The sequence below is a fragment of the Bombina bombina genome, chromosome 11 (genome assembly GCF_027579735.1).
Source record: "Bombina bombina isolate aBomBom1 chromosome 11, aBomBom1.pri, whole genome shotgun sequence".
Lineage (NCBI taxonomy): Eukaryota > Metazoa > Chordata > Amphibia > Anura > Bombinatoridae > Bombina > Bombina bombina.
Window position 1 is genome coordinate 91,085,803 of NC_069509.1, and position 24,413 is coordinate 91,110,215.

Below are 24,413 nucleotides of genomic sequence, written 5' to 3' on the forward strand. Positions count from 1 at the left end.
CGACAGAACAAAGCAAATTAGATAATAGAATCAATTGGAAAGTTGTTTAAAATTGTATGCTGTATCGGAATTATGAAAGTAATTTTTTGGGTTTCATGTCCCTTTAATTTAGAAAGGCCACTAAATACAGTAGAATTAAATAATTTACGAATACACAATAAAAAGACAATGCTATAAAACTTACTTTGATTTTTAAATGAGCAGTAAACATTTTTTTTTAACTGTATGCTTTATATGAATTATGAAAATTAAATTTTGAGTTGAGTGGCCCTTTAAAATTATTATTATAAATCATAATATTGCAATGCTATGAAATTGAGCATTATTGGGCACTGGTATAGCTGCTTCATAAATGCAATCAGTATATAAATGTATAGCAAATCTCTGATCACCAGTAAAACACAAACAAACAAAAAAAGATGCTGAAAGAGTATCACAATAAATGTCTTACCGTAGGACTTTCTGGGGCAGGAAAGCTCAGCCAATCTAACAGCTCACATCTATCTTTTGTCCAATGGGAAGTCCAGACACTCACACGTCTGTCTGAACTGGCAGCCAACCACAGCTCTTCTCCTTCAAGACCAAGGTCTACTGGCTTTAAAAGGAAGACATGAAATATATTAGAAGATATGTTTTTATCCAGATTGGTTGACCCAGACTGTTCTATAATCTGTATTGTTCCACCTAACTGATGAGGCTATCAAATGTGATGCCATAGTTTAGTTTCCAAACCAAGTTTTTATGGGTGACAGATGAATCTAAAAGCATCTTACCTTCCTGTGTGTGCACTGAATGGTTGTAATGGGTGATCCTTTGTGATCATTTAACACTCTGATGGTCATTCCTGTACGTGGACTGCTGACTGCCATTAGGCCGTCCTTTCCACCAGATATCAAAACCTCCCCTAACATTACAGAAAAAAACTAAATTACCTAAATATCAATATAGTTTTCCACTGTTAATCTTTTATGAGAGTGAACACCTGGTACGTACCAGAAGCCGAAAAAGAAATGGCGGTCACGGCACATGGGTGTGGATGTATTTTCATTTCCATCTCAGTGTTAGAAACACTAAAAATGCGGATGGTCCCATCACTATATCCAGCAGCAATTCTCTGTCCCTCCTTGGAGGAGCCAGATAATGTTGGGGGGCTCCAGGCCAGACACAAACAGCTCTATGTGAGAGAAGTATCATTACTAGTAGAGGGCAGTAAGATGGAATATAAAAGCAATGATATCATAAAAGTAGTAAACAAACATAGAAGGAAGACGTTGATGGTTTGATTTAGGGATAGACCGATATATCGGAGCGGACGATTATTAGGGCCAATGTTTGTAATTTCTGAAATATCGGTATCGGCAAGAAACTTACTGATATTACCAATATGGAGCAAATCAAAAGAAATTTAGCTCTGTGTACTTCAGGGAAACAATGTAGTTTTAAGTGAGACAAAGCATCACACAAATCATCTATAGCACATATAAGCTGGACATAGCATAGCATCTAATAATAAATAGCACTAATAAAAGAGTCCAAGCCCAGGTGTTCCTGGGAGCTCAGTTACCAACTACCATACCACCAATGGCAGGCCCATAGTTTCCCTGATGTACACAGAGCGAAATTACTTTTGATTTGCTCATAGGGGTCAGCAATACATAAAATCAATCTGCTTGCTAATTGCTGTCTCAAATATAACATTATTTGTTGCATTCTGATAAATTTTACACATTTGCAAAACATTCACTAAAGCTTCTATATTTGATGATTTTTTTATTTAAATATTTTATTTTCCCCTTTCATGGGCATAGAAAAAAAATAATAAATAATAATGATTAGTTCAGGCACACCAATTAAATGTACACCACAACAAACCTTGAGTAGAAAGCTATGCAGTATAGGAGACTAGTATCAATATTCTCTAGCAGTGGATAACAATGCTCTGACCATTAGGTGGCGCTGTTACATAATAAAGAAACATAGTCTACTCCTCAGTACCAGGGAAGGTATTTGCAATCCAGTAAATATATGAGCATATTAAAAATGAAAGCAAATAAATAAATCTAGCACTGATATTCCAGCATGTCCCCAGCATGTCCTTTCTTTCTCTGTCAAGTGGCAGTATATATATATATATATATATATATATATAAAACTTTACTTTGAACCCTTATCTGTAAAATGTACCAAGTGAGCGTTTTTTTAGTGAAGTGGCAGCAATATATGAAAGAAACAGAAGCCGTTTAACAGGAGAACATGCTGAAATGTTATGCTTTCTGCACTATAATGTTTTTCTACTTAACTGGGAGTACTGAAGAAATCGTGTAGTGTCTAGCTTTGCAGTAGTGACTTAAATTTAATTTTATATTGTGTGCAGTTTAAAAGGGATTTATGCCATTTTTCTATGTTTCGAGAAGCCATTTAATAAGTAAATTTTCAAGCACTTTATTTTTCCCAGTTGTTTACTTTTAATGTTTAAAATTTGAATAAGCATGTTCAGTTTATACCAGATTTGTGTAGAAATTGTGTTGATCTTTCAAAACTTTAAATGTACAGAATATTGGCCCCTGCTATTGGTTATCGGCCTGAAAGGCAGTCAATAATCGATATCGGCCCTGAAAAAACGATATCGGTCTATCCCTAGTTTGATTATAACCTATTTGCTGGGAAGCAAAAAAAAAATATGAGGTTTCTTTATTCCTATGAAATGTAAACTGGAACTTAACATAAAAACCCAAAAATGTTTATTTTGTGATTCAGATAGAACATTCAATTTTAATTAATTATCAAATTTGCTTCATTCTTTAGTATAATTTGCTGAAGGAGCAGTAAATGCACTACTGAGAGCTAGCTGAACACATCTACTCAGCCAATCACGTGAGATAAATGTTTGCAGACACCAATCACCAGCTGGCAACCAGTAGTGTAGGATATGTACATAATCTTTTAAAAAAAAAGATACAAGAGAACAAAGTACATTTAAAAATAGAAGTGAATTTAAAAGTGTCTTAAAATGACATGCTCTATCTGATTTATGAAAGTGTATTATTTCCTATCCCTTTAAAGAAGAATTTTATAAAAGTGTATTTTTTGCAAAGGGATCTCAATCCTTCAAATTTGCTTAATAAGAAGTGACCTTAATCTTTCATATGCAGCCTGTTATGACAAGTCCTTGCCTGGAATATACCCTCATCTCCTACACAGTTATGGTGCAGCAAAGCAAATCCTTGTACACACACCTCTACACTGATTTCCAGTCTCACAGTTATGGCGCAGCACAAGCAAATCCTTGTACAAATCTCTCCACTGATCTCCAGTCTCACAGTTATGGTGCAGCAAAGCAAATCCTTGTACAAATCTCTCCACTGATCTCCAGTCTCACAGTTATGGCGCAGCACAAGCAAATCCTTGTACAAACCTCTCCACTGATCTCCAGTCTCACAGTTATGGTGCAGCACAAGCAAATCCTTGTAGAAACCTCTATACTGATCAGTCTTACAGTTATGGTGCAGCAAAGAAAATCTGTACATACACCTCTACACTGATTTCCAGTCTAAGTTATGGCGCAGCACAAGCAAATCCTTGCATAAACCTCTCCATTGATCTCCAGTCTCATAGTTATGCTGCAGCGCAAGCAAATCTTTGTACAAACCTTTCCACTGATCTCCAGTCTCACAGTTATGGTGCAGCACAAGCAAATCCTTGTAGAAACCTCTATACTGATCAGTCTTACAGTTATGGTGCAGCACAAGCAAATCCTTGCACAACCTTTCCACTGATCTCCAGTCTCACAGTTATGGTGCAGCACAAGCAAATCCTTGTAGAAACCTCTATACTGATCAGTCTTACAGTTATGGTGCAGCAAAGCAAATCCTTGTAGAAACCTCTATACTGATCAGTCTTACAGTTATGGTGCAGCAAAGCAAATCCTTGTACACACACCTCTACACTGATTTCCAGTCTCAAAGTTATGGTGCAGCACAAGCAAATCCTTGTAGAAACTTCTGTACTGATCAGTCTTACAGTTATGGTGCAGCAAAGCAAATCCGTACACAAACTTCAACACTGATTTCCAGTCTCACAGTTATGCTGCAGCACAAGCAAATCCTTGCACAAACCTTTCCACTGATCTCCAGTCTCACAGTTATGCTGCAGCACAAGCAAATCCTTGCACAAACCTTTCCACTGATCTCCAGTCTCACAGTTATGCTGCAGCACAAGCAAATCCTTGCACACACCTTTCCACTGATCTCCATTCTCACAGCTATGGTGCAGCACAAGCAAATCCTTGTACAAACCTCTACACTGATCAGTCTTAAAGTTACAGTGCAGCACAAGCAAATCCGTACACAAACCTCTATGCTGATTTCCAGTCTCACAGTTATGGCGCAGCACAAGCAAATCCTTGTACAAACCTTTCCACTGATCTCCAGTCTCACAGTTATGGCGCAGCACAAGCAAATCCTTGTACAAACCTTTCCACTGATCTCCAGTCTCACAGTTATGGCGCAGCACAAGCAAATCTTTGTACAAACCTTTCCACTGATCTCCAGTCTCACAGTTATGGCGCAGCACAAGCAAATGCTTGTACAAACCTCCCCACTGATCTCCAGTCTCACAGTTATGGTGCAGCACAAGCAAATGCTTGTACAAACCTCCCCACTGATCAGTCTTACAGTTACGGTGCAGCACAAGCAAATCCGTACACAAACCTCTATACTGATTTCCAGTCTCACAGTTATGGCGCAGCACAAGCAAATGCTTGTACAAACCTCTCTACTGATCTCCAATCTCACCGGTGTAGCAAAAGTGTTTCATTGCAAGAACTCTTCCACCTATCTCTAATGGTGATGTGTCTGCCACCTATGTCTAATGGTGATGTGTCTGACACCTATGTCTAATGGTGATGTGTCTGCCACCTATGTCTAATGGTGATGTGTCTGCCACCTATGTCTAATGGTGATGTGTCTGACACCTATGTCTAATGGTGATGTGTCTGCCACCTATGTCTAATGGTGATGTGTCTGCCACCTATGTCTAATGGTGATGTGTCTGCCACCTATGTCTAATGGTGATGTGTCTGCCACCTATGTCTAATGGTGATGTGTCTGCCACCTATGTCTAATGGTGATGTGTCTGCCACCTATGTCTAATGGTGATGTGTCTGCCACCTATGTCTAATGGTGATGTGTCTGACACCTATCTCTAATGGTGGTGTGTCTGCCACCTATGTCTAATGGTGATGTGTCTGCCACCTATGTCTAATGGTGATGTGTCTGCCACCTATGTCTAATGGTGATGTGTCTGCCACCTATGTCTAATGGTGATGTGTCTGCCACCTATGTCTAATGGTGATGTGTCTGCCACCTATGTCTAATGGTGATGTGTCTGCCACCTATGTCTAATGGTGATGTGTCTGACACCTATGTCTAATGGTGATGTGTCTGACACCTATGTCTAATGGTGATGTGTCTGACACCTATCTCTAATGGTGATGTGTCTGACACCTATGTCTAATGGTGATGTGTCTGCCACCTATGTCTAATGGTGATGTGTCTGCCACCTATCTCTAATGGTGATGTGTCTGACACCTATGTCTAATGGTGATGTGTCTGCCACCTATGTCTAATGGTGATGTGTCTGCCACCTATCTCTAATGGTGATGTGTCTGACACCTATGTCTAATGGTGATGTGTCTGACACCTATGTCTAATGGTGATGTGTCTGCCACCTATGTCTAATGGTGATGTGTCTGCCACCTATGTCTAATGGTGATGTGTCTGCCACCTATGTCTAATGGTGATGTGTCTGCCACCTATGTTTAATGGTGATGTGTCTGACACCTATGTCTAATGGTGATGTGTCTGACACCTATGTCTAATGGTGATGTGTCTGACACCTATGTCTAATGGTGATGTGTCTGACACCTATGTCTAATGGTGATGTGTCTGCCACCTCTCTCTAATGGTGATGTGTCTGCCACCTATGTCTAATGGTGATGTGTCTGCCACCTATGTCTAATGGTGATGTGTCTGCCACCTATGTCTAATGGTGATGTGTCTGCCACCTATGTCTAATGGTGATGTGTCTGCCACCTCTCTCTAATGGTGATGTGTCTGCCACCTATGTCTAATGGTGATGTGTCTGCCACCTATCTCTAATGGTGATGTGTCTGCCACCTATCTCTAATGGTGATGTGTCTGCCACCTATGTCTAATGGTGATGTGTCTGCCACCTATGTCTAATGGTGATGTGTCTGCCACCTATCTCTAATGGTGATGTGTCTGCCACCTATCTCTAATGGTGATGTGTCTGCCACCTATGTCTAATGGTGATGTGTCTGCCACCTATGTCTAATGGTAATGTGTCTGCCACCTATGTCTAATGGTGATGTGTCTGCCACCTCTCTCTAATGGTGATGGGTCTGCCACCTATGTCTAATGGTGATGTGTCTGCCACCTATGTCTAATGGTGATGTGTCTGCCACCTATGTCTAATGGTGATGTGCCTGCCACCTCTCTCTAATGGTGATGTGTCTGCCACCTATGTCTAATGGTGATGTGTCTGCGACCTATGTCTAATGGTGATGTGTCTGCCACCTATGTTTAATGGTGATGTGTCTGCCACCTATGTTTAATGGTGATGTGTCTGCCACCTATGTCTAATGGTGATGTGTCTGCCACCTATGTCTAATGGTGATGTGTCTGCCACCTATGTTTAATGGTGATGTGTCTGCCACCTATGTCTAATGGTGATGTGTCTGCCACCTATGTCTAATGGTGATGTGTCTGCCACCTATGTCTAATGGTGATGTGTCTGCCACCTCTCTCTAATGGTGATGTGTCTGCCACCTCTCTCTAATGGTGATGTGTCTGCCACCTATGTCTAATGGTGATGTGTCTGCCACCTATGTCTAATGGTGATGTGTCTGCCACCTATGTCTAATGGTGATGTGTCTGCCACCTATGTCTAATGGTGATGTGTCTGCCACCTATGTCTAATGGTGATGTGTCTGCCACCTATGTCTAATGGTGATGTGTCTGCCACCTATGTCTAATGGTGATGTGTCTGCCACCTATCTCTAATGGTGATGTGTCTGACACCTATGTCTAATGGTGATGTGTCTGCCACCTATCTCTAATGGTGATGTGTCTGCCACCTCTCTCTAATGGTGATGTGTCTGCCACCTATGTCTAATGGTGATGTGTCTGCCACCTATCTCTAATGGTGATGTGTCTGCCACCTATCTCTAATGGTGATGTGTCTGCCACCTATGTCTAATGGTGATGTGTCTGCCACCTCTCTCTAATGGTGATGTGTCTGCCACCTATGTCTAATGGTGATGTGTCTGCCACCTATGTCTAATGGTGATGTGTCTGCCACCTATGTCTAATGGTGATGTGTCTGCCACCTATGTCTAATGGTGATGTGTCTGCCACCTATGTCTAATGGTGATGTGTCTGCCACCTATGTCTAATGGTGATGTGTCTGCCACCTATGTCTAATGGTGATGTGTCTGCCACCTATGTCTAATGGTGATGTGTCTGCCACCTATGTCTAATGGTGATGTGTCTGCCACCTATGTCTAATGGTGATGTGTCTGCCACCTATGTCTAATGGTGATGTGTCTGCCACCTATCTCTAATGGTGATGTGTCTGCCACCTATGTCTAATGGTGATGTGTCTGCCACCTATCTCTAATGGTGATGTGTCTGCCACCTATGTCTAATGGTGATGTGTCTGCCACCTATGTCTAATGGTGATGTGTCTGCCACCTATGTCTAATGGTGATGTGTCTGCCTCACACTTTTGAAAGCAACACGCAGCAGTGTTCCCCTGGACCCAATTGCTGGGCACACCACACAACTGATTTTACTGACCACATGGCTAAAATTTAAGTCTAACAATTATTTTATGTAACATTTATAAACAGATAATGTTATAATATTGCAAAGTATTACAACTACTTCATAATGTCATAAGGCTGTCAAAATTGTCTGTGGAGAACACTACTCAGTGTACAGATATCTTACTTGCTGATTGGCTGGACAAAGTGAAATCATTTTATGAAAGGTGAAGCTGTGTAAATGCATTAAAGATATCTACATTTTAGGGCACACATTTTTAAATAGTATACTGGACAGTCTTAAATAATATCCTGTAAAAAAAGAGACTGCTTCTGCATATAAAGATACATACATCTTGCTCTACCACATTGGTAAGCCCTGTGAAATCAAATGCATTTACCTATTCTTCACATTACTGTCCTTCTCATTACCTGATTAAGGACTTGAAACTGCAGGAGCAGCTCACAGCTGTGAAGTGACCAGACACGAACACTACCGTCCTCTCCGCATGTTGCACAATGACTCTCCCCAGGACCTACTGCCAGATCTGTCACCTGCATAGGAGATTTAGTTTTTATGTTATATATATATATATTGTGATTCAGATAGAGCATGCAATTTTAAGAGACTTTCTAATTTACTCCTATTATCAAATTTGCTTCATTCTCTTGGTATCTTTATTTGAAAAGCAAGAATGTAAGCTTAGATGTCGGCCCATTTTTGGTGAACAACCTGGGTTGTTCTTGCTGATTGGTGGATAAATTCACCCACCAATAAACAAGTGCTATCCAGAGTGCTGAACCAAAAATTGGCTGTCTCCTTAGCTTAGATGCCTTCTTTTTTAAATAAAGATAGCAAGAGAAAAAAGAAAAATTGATAATAGGAGTAAATTAGAAAGTTGCTTAAAATTGCAGGCTCTATCTGAATCGCAAAAGAAAAATTTTGGGTTCAGTGTCCCTTTAAGTCACACAATAATGCTGTCCTCTGTACCTTGTTCCTGTGTCCACTGATAAGTCGGATGCTGGTGTTTTCCACCCAGTTTATATACCACAGTGTACCAGCTGTGGTGCCCACTATACCCATTTCCAGGGCATCATCAAATGAAGCACTAACAATAGCACCATCCAACATCATCTCATGGTCCATAAGCACAGAGTTAGAGCTGGGTAAGCAAAAAAATAATAATAATATGGTTAACTTTTTACAATATACTTAAAGGACCAGTAAATAAAGTAGATTTGCATAATAAACAAATGCATGATAAAAAGACAATGCAATAGTACTTAGTCTGAACTTCAAATAAGTAATAGATTTTTTTTTCTGACACATTTTAAAGTTATGTGTATTTCCACTCCTCCTTTAACATGTGACAGCCATCAGCCAATCACAAATGCATATATGAATATTCTGTCAATTCTGTGACTCAAAAAGTCTAAATATAAAAAGACTCCTTTAAAATCATAACGTAGAAAGGAATAAGCACCAAAGACAGCCTGAAAGGTTCAAGAAAAATGAAAGAAGGACTCTTATGGCAAATCTAGGAAACAAACCTGTAGTTAATAAAGAAATCCTTACCTAGCCCCTGATCCCTTTTCTCTCAGTTCCTGCACAGCCGCCACAGACCAGAGTCTGATCTTGCGAGTGTTACTGCCGGTCAGTAGCCTGTTCCCTCTACACAGGAGAACACCTTGGGAAGCAGAAAGAAACAAGTAGAAACCATTAACTCATGGAATCCAACATGGATTCATTTTAGTTTTGAATATAAGCATTGTAGTAATATAAATGTATTAGCAAACATGCTTCTAACAAAAGCTAGAGCTATTTCAAAAGTATATTTAAGTATGCACCATGCGCCAGCATTTTAAACACTGCACTTGCTCAAAGATCCTAAGATGACTCAATTTGTTTTTTTGCTGACATCACACAAGCCCCAGTGGTCCTCTAAGCAGCTGCAGTATTTAAAATGCTGGTGCACTGAGAATATCTAGCTATACTTCACATGCACATGCAGAGAAAAGTATTAACACTAAAACAGTGATAACTTTTACTAAAAGCATTTTTGCCTATACATGTATATTGCAAATATGTTTCTATTCAAAGATGTAATTCGTCTATGTGTATTTAAATTTTGACAGGAATGTCCCGTTAATATTCTCTATCTTTATATTTATTACAGGAAAGGCTGCAGACTGGCACTTACCAATCTCTCCCTGATCTGCCTCCCATGTCATAAAACATCGGTGGGTCTGGGCGTCCCATACACACACTTGACCGGTACTGCAGCCACTGTATAGTAGGGACGTTGAGTTGTATGTGATAGACGTCAGTTCTGCTGGTCCGACCTCATCTGGAAGTGGGGCTCTATATACCTAGCAAGAAAAACAAACAAACATGTGTTTGATCATATGCAAGTTAGCTACCAACTATTATTTTTATTTTATGCATTGATTTGATTTGTTCCTAATGAAACCTAAAATACAACTGTAATGAAACAACTCTATATACAAATTGCATTACACATTATAGTACATCAGTTGTTATAAAAAAATAAAGATTAAATACAGAGCGCTGAATGAGGCCCTTGGGCCGCCAGTTGGCCATCTCTTATATATATATAAAAAATAGATTTCCGAAAGCTGCTGCAAAAGGGAAAAAAAAAAATCTATCTTACAGACCTTCATTGTAGCATCAGTCCCTTGTTCCTCTATTCTCCAGAAGCTCACGCCCACTGTGCCAACGCAAGCAAAACTGTCAGCGTGTGTTGGGTTGAAGGTGACTGCATGTACTGGTTGGGACAAGTGACTGCTTGCCAAGAGCTCATAATTCTTAGTACTCCATAAACAGAGTCGGCAATCTCTGTAGTCACCTAAATGTCAATAAAATATAATTAATTAGATTAATGCACATACATAGGAAACACAAAGTGCACCAAAGATTTACAGAAGCAGTTTATAAAAGGAACACTAAAGTCAAAATTAAACTTTCATAATTACATAGACCATACAAGTGTAGTCTTTTTATGTAGCCACCAATCAGCAAGCGCTATCCAGGGTGCTGAACCAAAAATGGGCCGGCACCTAAGTGTTCATTCCTACTTTTTCAAATAAAGATAGCAAGAGAACGAAGAAAGTTGATAATAGGAGTAAATTAGAAAGTTGCTTAAAATCTCATGCTCTATCCAAATCCTAGAAGAAAAAATTTGGGTTTAGTGTCCCTTTAAATGTGTTTCCACTGACTTGTTATACCAGCTGAATATAAAATGTATGAGGAATTGCTCCTTTAGGTCTAGTTTTGTAAATTAAATCGCTGTTTCCATTCTTTAACACCACAACCCATTTAATGAGCAGAGCTTGCAGGGAATTCAGTCCGTATCTTATAACTTTTTAAACACACAAATACTTCCCTATCTTATCGCTGTCTGCATAGCAAAGCCCACAATTAACATTTTATTACTTTTCTCTCCTTACCCCCCACTGGGAATGTAATTGTAAAAACTATGTTTACGTACCTTTTCTATAGACAATATTTAAGTACTGAAATGTTTCGTATAGGTGGAGAAACCACTGATAAAAGCAGCTATTTCCAATACCAAAATAAAGGTAAATAAGCTATTTGTAAACAATTTACTACACCTCAACAGGTGAAATGGATAATTGGAAGCAAATTAAAAGAGGAGGACATGTTACAGTACACTGTCCCTTTACTTTTGTGACATTTGTTGTGTCCTAAGGCCTACAGCAGAGAAATTCTGTATGTCAATGAATGTGATACCTGCATAACCTGATCACTATTCACCTAAAAATGATTGATCTACATTATTAAGTAACATAACCACTGACCTACTGTAATGAGCAAACGATCATCTCTGGAGTAGCTCATGGCTTGAATCTCAGTGCAGTGATGCTGCAGTATCTTAATACACACTCCATCTTGGGTGTCCCAAACTCGAATCTGACAGAGCGACGAACCATCACCTGACCCAGAGGCTGAGGCAAGAAACTACACGATGCAAATAGAGACATAAACAGGTATTTAGTAAAGGATATGTAACCCCAGAGAGCTAAAGAAAAAAGTATTGATGTAAACCAAGAACAAAGAAACGAAGCCTAAAAGCTACATACATACCAAGGCATCATTGGTCACTGCCAGGGTTGAAATTTCCTCTGAGTGCCCCAGCCAGTGGCGCTGTGATCCTGAGTGCAGATCCTCCACCACAATCACACAGCCACAGGTATATGCGAAAAAACCTAAGTAGATCAGTTGGGTTAATATTTTCTTCTATAAAAAAGAATTAGATTATTAAGTCTTTGGTTTACCACAGTACGAATAAAAAAAAATGAATGCTTATTAAAGGTATAAAAAGTTTAAAATTGAAATGGGCATGGGTGCATTTTAAGTTTAAATAGAAGCATTTTTGCAATTTACCTCCATTAGCAAAAATGCTTCAAGTAAAAGTTATTACGATTTTTCATTGGCATACTCACATATGCTATGAGTGCCTGTGCACCAGTATTCAAGCTCAGAGAGCTGGTGGCGGCGTCTATTGTGTTTGTGAAGACTTAAATGATTAGTAAACACCAAAAAATGTTATTGTTTAAAAAGATAGATAATCCCTTTATTTACCATTCCCCAGGTTTGCATAACCAACACTGTTATAGAAATTCACTTTTTACCTCTGTGATTACCTTGTATCTAAACTTCTGCAGACTGACCCCTTACCTCATTTCTTTTGACAGACTTGCATTTCAGGCAATTAGTGCTGACTCTTAAATAACTCCACGTGCATCAGCACAATGTTATTTATATGAAACACATGAACTAACGCCCTGTAGCTGTGAAAACTGTCAAATGCATTCAGATAAAAGGCGGCCTTCAAGGGTTTAGAAATTAGCATATGAGCCTATCTAGGTTTAGCTTTCAACTAAGAATACCAGGAGTACAAAGCAAATTGATTATAAAAGTAAATAAGAAAGTTGTTTAAAATGACATGCCCTATCTGACTCATGAAAGTTTAATTTGGAATATACTATCCCTTTAATTTGAGTCATACAAGCCACTGCTGACTCTCTGAGAATGTGTAGTGTTTAAATACTGGTGCATGGGCCCTCACAGCATATGCGCGTATGCTGCTGAAAAACTTTAATATATTTTACTTGAAGCATTTTTGCTAATGGAAGTATAATACACAAATGATTCAATTAAAAATTGAAATGGACCCAATTTTGATCTTTTAATTCTGTGGTTTCACCTTTTTATTCCCCAAAGTAAAGGAAACCAAACTGATACATCTATTTCTGCATTTGTTATTGGATTAACCCAGTCTTAAGACAATACCACAGTTTGAACAATCTGATAGACGCCTCAAGCCTCGCCTGTCTGCTTACATCACAATATATGGTATAACAAAAATAGGCGTAAACAATATTATCATTGTGCTAACAGAAGTGTTTGCGAATTGCAAAAAGAAACGAAAACGTACATATATATGTAAAACTCTTATCATGCCTCAGATCTCTGATAGATCATATATATATATATATATATATATATATATATATAAAAAAACTCTGCAATATACTTTCATTATTTATTTTGTCCCTTTTGCCTGCAATTTCATTCTGAAATTGTGAGCTTTTCAGTTCCTGTTAGAAATGGAAGTGCAAAACCCTGTTATATTCCAAACATTCATTGGCTGCACACTCCAGTGACCTATTTATAACTGTCCCTAATTGGTCACAGCAGAGAAGGTAACCTAAGTTACAACATGGCAGTTTCCTTTGTTTTATAGACACTAAGACCTTTCAAGAGTATTCTTAGGATTAGGACACAAGGAAGGAACAATCATTTCCCTATTAAAGTTGTTAGAATTCACAACTTTAGGCAAAAATGTAAACAAAGTCCGCAAAACAGAAATAACGCTTTTCAAGAAAGTAGATTAATGTCCAAAGAATGCATATGCTCAAAAGGAGGAGCCTGCAAAATCTTTAATACCAAATTTAGACTCCAAGAAGGAGAGATAGATTTAATAACTGGTTTGATACGAGTCAAAGCCTGTACGAAACAGTGAACATCAGGAAGATTAGCAATCTTTCTGTGAAATAAAACAGAAAGAGCAGAGATCTGTCCTTTGAAAGTAATGGCAGACAAACCTTTATCCAAACCATTCCGGAGAAACTGTAGAATCCTAGGAATTCTAAAAGAATGCCAAGAATAGTCATGCGTGGAACACCATGAAATATAGGTTTTCCAAACCTTGTGATATATTTTCCTTAAATTAGGCTTATGAGCCATTATCATAGTGTTAATCACAGAGTCAGAGAAACCTCTATGACTAAGGACCAAGCGTTCAATTTCCATGTCTTCAAATTTAGAGATTTGAGATACGTATGGGAAAACGGGCCTTGAGGCAGAAAGTTTTGTCTTAGAGGAAGTGACCAAGGTTGGCAACTGGACATTCGGACAAGGTCTGCATACCAGAACCTGTGAGGCCATGCTGGTGCTATCAGTAACACATAAGATTGTTTCATTATGATCTTTAAGATCACTCTTGGAAGAAACAGAGGTGGAAAAATGTAAGTAGGTTGGTAAAACTATGGAACTGCTAGAGCATCCATCAATTCAACCCCTCAACCACTCCCCCGGATGTAGAGTCTGACGGCTGAGATAATCCGCTTCTCAATTGTCTACACCTGGTATATAAATCGCAGTGATTAGACAAGAGTTGGATTCCGCCCAAGAACGTATAAGAGATACTTCTTTCATTGCTAGGGGACTGTGAGTCCCCCTTGATGATTAACATGTGCCACTGTTGTGACATTGTCTGTTTGAAACCGAATATACAATTCTCTCTTTAATAGAGGCCAAGCCTGAAGAGCTCTGAAAATAGCACAGAGTTCTAAGATATTGGTTGGTAACCTCGCCTCTCGAGGATTCCAACCTCCTTGTGCTGTCAGAGACCCCCAAACAGCTCTCGAACCTGTGATACTTGTGTTTGTTGTGATCACAGTCCAGGTAGGACGAACAAAGGAGGCCCCTTGAACAATAAGGTGATGGTTTAAACACCAAGTCAGAGAAAGTTGAGTATTGGGATTTAAGTATATAGCAGGCTTGATAGAGTGGGAAACAGTGCTTATATATAAAAAGGAAGCATTGAATAAGCAGTGATATAACAAGTACTGCATATAGCTTTATAACAAAAAAATGAAAAACACAGGGTGATTTGGGGGTGGAGTTTTTTTTTTAAGACATGCCCAGACGATGGCTTGCACGAAGGGGATACGGCCCCCTGAAACGTTACATTAAAGGCACGTTTTTTGCAAAACACCAGCGAGTGCAAGCCATCGTTTATTGTTATTTGTTCTCTGTTTGCACCCTGGCAAGTTGGTTTAAAGTGAGAGTGCTCTCCATTTGCTTATATATATATATATATATATATATAGATAGATAGATAGATAGATAGATAGATAGATAGAAACAATATATAACAACTTTACTTAAAGGGACACTGAACCCAATTTTTTTCTTTTGTAATTCAGACAGAGCATGCAATTTTAAGCAACTTTCTAATTTACTCCTATTATCAAATTTTCTTCATTCTCTTGGTATCTTTATTTGAAATGCAAGAATGTAAGTTTAAATGCCGGCCCATTTTTGGTTTACAACCTGGGTTGTTCTTGCTGATTGGTGGATAAATTTATCCACCAATGAACAAGTGCTTTCCAGGGTCCTGAACCAAACAAATAGCTTAGATGCCTTCTTTTTCAAATAAAGATAGCAAGAGAACGAAGAAAAATTAATAATATGAGTAAATTAGAAAGTTGCTTAAAATTGCATGCTCTATCTGAATCACTAAAGAAGAAAATTTGGGTTCAGTGTCCCTTTAACCCCTTAATGACCACAGCACTTTTCCATTTTCTGTCCGTTTGGGACCAAGGCTATTTTTACATTTTTGAGGTGTTTGTGTTTAGCTGTAATTTTCCTCTTACTCATTTACTGTACCCACACATATTATATACCGTTTTTCTCGCCATTAAATGGACTTTCTAGAGATACCATTATTTTCATCATATCTTCTAATTTACTATAAAAAAAATTTATAAAATATGAGAAAAAAAATGAAAAAAACACACTTTTCCTAACTTTGACCCCCAAAATCTGTTACACATCTACAACCACCAAAAAACACCCATGCTAAATAGTTTCTAAATTTTGTCCTGAGTTTTGAAATACCCAATGTTTACATGTTCTTTGCTTTTTTTGCAAGTTATAGGGCCATAAATACAAGTAGCACTTTGCTATTGCCAAACCATTTTTTTTCAAAATTAGCGCTAGTTACATTAGAACACTAATATCTTTCAGGAATCCCTGAATATCCATTGACATGTATATATTTTTTTTTTAGTAGACATCCCAAAGTATTGATCTAGGCCAATTTTGGTATATTTCATGCCACCATTTCACCGCCAAATGCGATCAAATACAAAAAATAGTTCACTTTTTCACAAACTTTCGGTTTCTCACTGAAATTATTTACAAACAGCTTGTGCAATTATGGCATAAATGGTTGTAAATTTTTCTCTGGGATCCCCTTTGTTCAGAAATAGCAGACATATATGGCTTTGGCGTTGCTTTTTGGTAATTAGAAGGCCGCTAAATGCCACTGCGCACCACACGTGTATTATGCCCAACAGTGAAGGGGTTAATTAGGGAGCATGTAGGGAGCTTTTTGGGGTAATTTTAGCTTTAGTGTAGTGTAGTAGATAACCCCAAGTATTGATCTAGGCCCATTTTGGTATATTTCATGCCACCATTTCACCGCCAAATGCGATCAAATTAAAAAAAACGTTAAATTTTTCACAATTTTAGGTTTCTCACTGAAATCATTTAGAAACAGCTTGTGCAATTATGGCACAAATGGTTGTAAATGCTTCTCTGGGATCCCCTTTGTTCAGAAATAGCAGACTTATATGGCTTTGGCGTCGCTTTTTGGTACTTAGAAGGCCGCTAAATGCCGCTGCGCATCACACGTGTATTATGGCTAGCAGTGAAGGGGTTAATTAGGTAGCTTGTAGGGAGCTTGCAGGGTTAATTTTAGCTTTAGTGTAGAGCTCAGCCTCCCACCTGAAACATCAGACCCCCTGATCCCTCCCAAACAGCTCTCTTCCCTCCCCCACCCCACAATTGTCCCTGCCATCTTAAGTACTGGCAGCAACCCTGCCAGTACTAAAATAAAAGGAATACTTAGGCTTTTTTTTTTAAAGCATATTTACATATGCTGATGTGTAGGACCCCCCTTAGCCCCCAACCTGACTGATCCTCCACCAAACAGCTCTCTAACCCTCCCCCTCTGCCTTAATGGGCGCCATCTTGGGTACTGGCAGCTGTCTGCCAGTACCCAGTTTAGAATAAAAAAAATTTTATTTTCACATTTTCTGTAGTATAGCTCCCCCACCCACCAAAGACCAACCCCTCACCCCCTCCTAGATACCTTCGATTGTTTTTTTTAAAACATTAAAATACCCCTTTCTTCCACTTATAAAACCAAAACTTTTCTGTAGTGTAGCGGTTCCCACCTCCCGCCCCGTGCACACGCCCGCCCGCCGCCCACCGTGTACGCACCCGTGCGCGCCCCCATGGGCCCCGCCCCCCTCTACATTACCCGGCCCATCGATGGCCGCCCACCCGCCTCCCACCCATCGATGTCCGGTGCAGAGAGGGCCACAGAGTGGCTCTCTCTGCATCGGATGGCCAAGGGGTGTTATTGCAGGATGCCTCGATATCGTGGCATCCTGCAATAACCGGAAAGCGGCTGGAAGCGAGCAGGATCGCTTCCAGCCGCTTTAAACCCCTAATGTCGTACAGGGTACGTTGCTGGTCTTTTAAGACCAGGTTGTGTGCGACGTACCCTGTACGACATGCGTCGTTAAGGGGTTAAAAAGTGCCTAATCCATAGCCGAGAGTGTCTTTGTTAAAAAAAAGATACATTTTCCTACTTACCTTTAAGACACCCATCAACATATAGCAGACAGCCAAACCAGTACTGAAACATATCAGCAGAGGTAATGGTACAAGAGTATATTGTCGATCTATAAAGGGAGGCAGCAGATGAATCCCTGCGACCGATTTACAGAGAGCCTTATGAAAAGTTTTCCCATAGGCGATAACATGCATCATCAGGCAATACTCCCTTCACATCCCTCAGACAAACACTGCACTTAGAGAGTTACTGGGCTTCAATATGCTTAGAAGCACCTTTCACTGAAGTAATTAAGCACATCATGCTTCACCAACTCCTAAAGAGGCAAAGTTTTTAAAACTGAGGTATGAGTGAGGTGGGAGGTGTATTTATAGGCATTTAAGGTTTGGGAAACTTTGCCCCCTCCTGGTAGGAATGTATATTCCATCAGTAACTAGCTCATGGACTCTCACCACCTATATGAAAGAAAAATTACATTGCAAACCATACACATTCGTTTTCACACACTAACATATTCAACTCACTTTCATATAACTTAACCAGCTATCCATTCCATTATAATTTTCACAAGCACTCAGAATTTATCAATAACAAAAACGCTGAAAAAGTCTGAGACAAATGATATTTGAATAACACATCTGGTTCCGTTTGTATCCATATTGACAGTTTTGTGAGAATGCAGAGCCTTTTGCTGCTGGGGTTATTTTTGCTGCTTTTTTTGAGTGTTGATTGGCTTTCTTTTTGTTATGTCACAAAGCCATAGTCCAATAGGACACTACTTATCACACTAATCAATCACATGTCTTCTGCGGGAGGACATAAGACTATTTTGTTTAACAATCATCTTTATTCAACACCAACCATTCGTTTGATCCCTTTTAGAGATCACATGATTATCAAACCCAATGAAATTGGTTAAAAAAACAGGACCAACATCTTTGGAGATATATTGATCATATACATATGATCAATATTCCCGAATCAATTCCATAGAAAAACGGAACATACCATTTTTATATTTATATACATTTTTTCATATAATTATGTTTTATAAAACATTATACTATGTTTATTAACTTGATTTTATCACATTTAATGTAAAGTATTGTTACCTTGATACAATGTATGGTATTATTATTATTATTATTATCGGTTATTTGTAGAGCGCCAACAGATTCCGCAGCGCTATAAACAAATGCGGAGTACAACAAAACAATTATAGGGATCAAGTAAGTAGAGGTAACAGCTAAATATATATTATCACTATTATAGTAACCCAAACAGGATATTCTGTATAAAAGGCGCTAATTTTTTTAACATTTTTATTAAAGAAACACAGGTACAAATAGACATTTGTATGCACATAGAAGACATCGTTATAAACAGATTACAATTCACATTTTGAAAGAAGTATTACACATACAATTTTTTTCACTGTGCAGGGAACAACCATTATAGTCCCAGCATAGCATTTTTTGCAAATCGACCAAATGAGATATTAAAGAGACACTATAGCCAAACATTTTCTTTCATGATTAAGGTAGAGAATACAATTTTAAACAACATTCAAATTTACTTCTATTACCTAATTTGCTTAATTCTTTAGATATCCTTTAATGAAGAAATAGCAATGCACACGGTGAACCAATCACAGGAGGCAGCTATGTGCAGCTACCAATCAGCAGCTACTAAGCATATCTAGATATGCTTTTCAGCAAAGAATATCAAGAGAATGAAGCAAAATATAGAGAATAGAAGTAAATTAGAAAGTTGCTTTTAATTGTATGCTCTTTCTAAATCATGAAAGAAAAAAATTGGGTTTCATGTCCCTTTAACTAGGACAGATATTATTCTTATATGTGCGGGTTGCAGAAGCTTGAATACAGAACCTTGATACTGCACAAAATAATTAAATCTATGTAATGAGAGGAATGTCCAAACTAGCCAATACCAGCTCATGTTGAACCTGTGCCTCTTAATTTTATAATAATAAACAAATAGAACAAAACAAAACAAACATCAAACAAAAAAACAAAACAGCACAAAGGCAAATGCCCAGCTAGGTATCCCAGCTCCGGGTTTATAATAAATATAGTGGTTAGTATGCAGCTCCACATAAACAAAAATACATGTCTATGCACTGTTGATAAATAGGATAAGGGTTTTTATTGTAAGAAACTGTGCTTTCTCTGACTATTAGCCTAAGTTATATGTGGTGCTGTCAAGTTAGAAGGGAACCCCCAGTTCAAGAAGCTGGACAGTTTTTGTACAGAGACCCATACTTTGCATAACTTTTTAAATCAAATCAATAAAGTGTGACAGCATGCTTGTGCACAATGCACATAAAATAAAGTAAGGTATATTTATGTGTGAAATTCAAATTGCATTGTGCAAAGTGCCAACTGTGACAGTATTGAGAGAGAGAGTTAGCTAAAAATGCTAGTGCCGTCCCATCTATAGCAGTACCTTGAAGAATTTCTAAACATCAGGGGGATGAGCAGATTACCTTACTGCTGCAGAGAACACAACGTCCAATTCCTACACGTGCAGAGAGAGTAAACCACATAAATAAAGTCGAGGTTAACTCGGCATTGTCTTTTCAAAGTGCAGATGGAAATTAACGTTGCAGCTATGTGTGAAAGGAATGTGTTAAATTGCGTCTCTTTTGACCAGGAAATCTGATAGACAAACGGCTCCATAGATTTTTATCTCTGGGTCTCCCACGATCTGCATATGCAGCTGACTAAGCTATAAGTATGACAAACAAGCATAATCAGTTGGTAAACATGCATAGCATATAATAAGATTTGAGTAAATTGTCAATGAGACCCTTAGCTCTAAGTGATTGTTTTAGTAAGGGTTAAAAAATAAAAAAATAAAATAAAAAGGAGGGTACTAACTGTGTTTAGCTATCTACAATAATTGAAAGATGGTGGTTATGCAGAATTAAATAAATGTGTAAATGAGCCGGCAGATCAATTGTTATAATTATAAATTGATTACATAACCATTTCAAACCTATATAAGAAATCCTCTGTTATGTTATGAGCTGTGTCCCAACCTACGTGCAAGAGCCGAGGCAAACATAAAACAAAAATGCAAGCCAACATGGCAAAGATTAAAAAACTAACACAAAACAATAGTGACACAATGCAGTGACCAAACTCTGAGCAGTTACACTGGTACAGTTCCTCTGTGTACTGGGAATCCATTGCTGTTAGATAAACCAGCACCTCTTTAGTTAAAGCTGCACATAGAGATTGGCATGTTGTTTCATTGATAAGAGGGATTTACAAACGCCCGATAATCAAAGGGACCATTCTGTGGAGCAATGGCACAGTAAGTTTGAAAGCAGGATATACAAAGAGCTATCCACAATGAAATACTCAGGATGAATATATGACTGAGACAAGTGGGAAGCAGAACCTATATAGCAAACCCTGAGCAGCTCTAAACCAGGCATGCATATCCTTATCTAATAATGTATTGAAACAAACGTAGTCTAACAGTTGTTAAGCAAGTTATATCTGGTTGCGTTAGCAAAGTTGAGCATATGTGTCCCTAAACAGTGCATCCAGGTCAGAGCAGCTGCTGACCAACAGGTTTACATGCTTGATGGGATTGAACAGATACATGCAGACATTCAGAGATGCTGGGTATTTTACAGTAGTATATAAACTAGACGAGGATATCAGTTCTTAGAGTTGTTTCGATACTCAGTCAGCTGGGACATCGGGCTGTAAACAAGAAACAGATTACCCGACTCCAGCACGGGATGGAGCATGACATCTATGTCTTAGGAGAATGCAGCTTTTTTGTGGAGGGGAGAGGAGTTGCCTCATAGCGGGAGGTGAGTACAGCAATGCACCTAAAGGGCAGCTGCCCCATCTGGAATCCAACGTCAGGGCTTGCAGAGAGGTAGTATCCTGCGGTGGATCAGCTGCGACTTGTCCACTCTTCTTTGCAGCATGGATCATACTGTCACCGTCTGCTCCCCGTGTATATAACTCAGCTTGAGTGTCAGCAGTTTTGGGAGTTGTGGCGTTGTTCTTCTCCACCTGACTAAGGTATTGTTCAGCCGTGCTGGCTGGGTGCAGTGATAAGTTGACGGCAGGAGAGCAGGACCGAGAAGGATTCGGGACATAGACTGTGGAGCCGTTAGCGCCCCCATTTTTACTGAATGTTAAAAATCCTGAGATCTGGTGTTTGTCTGTGGGAATAAGTGTGGGGTAAATCAGTGTCTGAAAGACATTCATATCGCTTGTTATTCCCGCCTCCAACATGATCAGGTATTTCGGCTGGGGTAGAAGGTTAGGGGAATGTGGTTCCTTCACCCGTGTTATGATGCTGGTACCCAAAGTGTCTGCTTCCAGATTAGTTAGTGAGATCTGCCGAGGTTCAATGGGACAGATAGGAGTTGCTTTTGTGTGTTCGGGTGTACAGTGCTCTCGTATTTCACAGAGAAGTTCCCGCAAAGCTGTTGTTAGGAAATCCAATAGTGGTGCAAAGACGTCGATTAGGGCTTCAGTAATGTGCGCCATCTTGATTGTCGGAGTGAGCACGACTGCAGGCCCAAAGGCGAAAGTTAACTTTTTGGTGCCTTCTCGGAGGCCAGGAGTTGTAATACCCTGATCCTAAAGTTTTCCCGGGCACTCTTGTTGCCAAGGGAGGTATGGATGGCTGGAGATTCTGCCACTCTGCATTCATAAGCCAGTTTAAATCACGGAGCATTGTGAAGCTGTGGCCATCTTGGTGAGCCGCCTACCGGAAGTCAGGCGCTAATTTTTTATTGTCAAAAATGCCTGAAGAAACAGCTAGTTTAAGCTGAGAAACGCGTTGCATATGTTTTTATATTTACCGTATACTTTTATTAAATTGTTTTATTGCAAGAAGTTTTTTTTTTTAGCCTTTACTACTTTGGATCTTCCTTAATTTTTGGAGCAAACAATAACATTCAAGTAGAATTATTATTATTATTATTATTAAGTAGAATCAGCATTGGATTTCTAACCCTGGGAGACCAAAAGGAATTAGCTGGAAACCTTACATGTGAGTAATCATTTGTGATAATTGTTTTAATTATCTCAATCTTTGGTATTTCTGCACTATTGGGTACTTTTACTTTTGTTTTCCACTTTTGAAAGGACAGAAACATCACATTCCCCAGAGTCAACCATTCTCACAAGTTCCTGGGAGACAGCCTTATAAAAGTCAGCTGGAGACTTAGATACCCAACCTGAGCTAATTGCCGGCCCATTTTTGGTTGAGAACCTGGGTTATGCTTGCTTATTGGTTTGCTAAATGTAGCCACCAATAAGCAAGCGCTATAAATAAAAAAAAATAGCAAAAGAAGAAAAAACTGTATTTATATGGGGTAGATATAACAAACAGCGGATGCTGCAATCTACCCCCGTAGTTTCCAGATCGCTGGAAACAGGAGTTAAGAAGCAGCAGTCGTAAGAGGCAGCGGACAGCAATCAGCCCGATCGGGCCGCGAATCTGCAGGGGGCGACATTGCACAAGCATTTTACAAGAAATGCTTGTGCAATGATAACAAAATCTATGCTTACCTGGCAAATTTCTTTCTTTCCGGGCATGGAGAGTCCATAAATTCCAATTACTAGTAAGAAATTCACTCCTGGCCAACAGGAGGCGGCAAAGAGCACCCCAGCAGAGCTGTTAAGTGTCACTTCACCTTACCCATAAGCCCCAGTCATTCGGCCGAAGGAAAATGGATAGAGAAGATATAAGGGTATAGGAGGTGCCTGAGGTTTATACTAAAAATATGCTGTCTTAAATAAGGGCGGGTCGTGGACTCTCCATGCCTGGAAAGAAATTTATCAGGTAAGCATAAATTTTGTTTTCTTTCCTATGGCATGGAGAGTCCACAAATTCCAATTACTAGTGGGAACCAATACCCAAGCTAGAGGACACAGAATGAAAAGAGAGGGAGAACAAGACAGGCGGACCTAAACAGAAGGCACCAATGCTTGTAGAACGTTTCTCCCAAAAGAAGCCTCCGCCGAGGCAAAAGTATAAAATTTGTATAATTTGGAAAAGTATGCAAGGAAGACCAAGTGGCCGCCTTGCAGATTTGCTCCACTGATGCTTAGTTTTTGAAGCCCAAGAAAAAGAGACAGCCCTAGTGGAATGAGCCGTAATTCTCTCAGGAGGCTGATGTCCAACAATCTCATATGCTAATCTAATAACCAGAGAGAAAGAGAAGAAGAAGTAGCCTTCTGACCCTTACGCTTTCCAGCAAAAACCACAAACAATGCAGAAGACTGACGAAAATCCTTAGTTGCTTGTAAATAAAATTTTAGAGCACGCACAATATCCAGATTGTGTAACAGACGCTCCTTCTGAGAAGAAGGATTCGGACAAAAACATAATTGATGTAAGAACTTACCTGATAAATTAATTTCTTTCATATTGGCAAGAGTCCATGAGCTAGTGACGTATGGGATATACATACCTACCAGGAGGGGCAAAGTTTCCCAAACCTCAAAATGCCTATAAATACACCCCTCACCACACCCACAATTCAGTTTAACGAAAAGCCAAGTAGTGGGATGATAAAATAAGGATTAAAA

General features: G+C 39.1%; 1 protein-coding gene across 1 annotated transcript in view; it reads right to left on the minus strand.

Moving 5' to 3' along the window:
* Positions 1 to 24,413, minus strand: part of WDR90 (WD repeat domain 90) — a 213,155-nt gene that overhangs the window by 16,795 nt on the left and 171,947 nt on the right. Inside the window, exons 29-38 of the mRNA XM_053694218.1 lie at positions 11,970 to 12,091; positions 11,684 to 11,843; positions 10,520 to 10,710; positions 10,045 to 10,213; positions 9,420 to 9,531; positions 8,835 to 9,006; positions 8,276 to 8,398; positions 994 to 1,174; positions 774 to 904; positions 452 to 595 (exon numbers count right to left, since the gene is read on the minus strand). Of these exons, the coding sequence (XP_053550193.1) occupies positions 452 to 595; positions 774 to 904; positions 994 to 1,174; positions 8,276 to 8,398; positions 8,835 to 9,006; positions 9,420 to 9,531; positions 10,045 to 10,213; positions 10,520 to 10,710; positions 11,684 to 11,843; positions 11,970 to 12,091 (1,505 nt within the window). The remainder of the gene's footprint in view (positions 1 to 451; positions 596 to 773; positions 905 to 993; positions 1,175 to 8,275; positions 8,399 to 8,834; positions 9,007 to 9,419; positions 9,532 to 10,044; positions 10,214 to 10,519; positions 10,711 to 11,683; positions 11,844 to 11,969; positions 12,092 to 24,413) is intronic.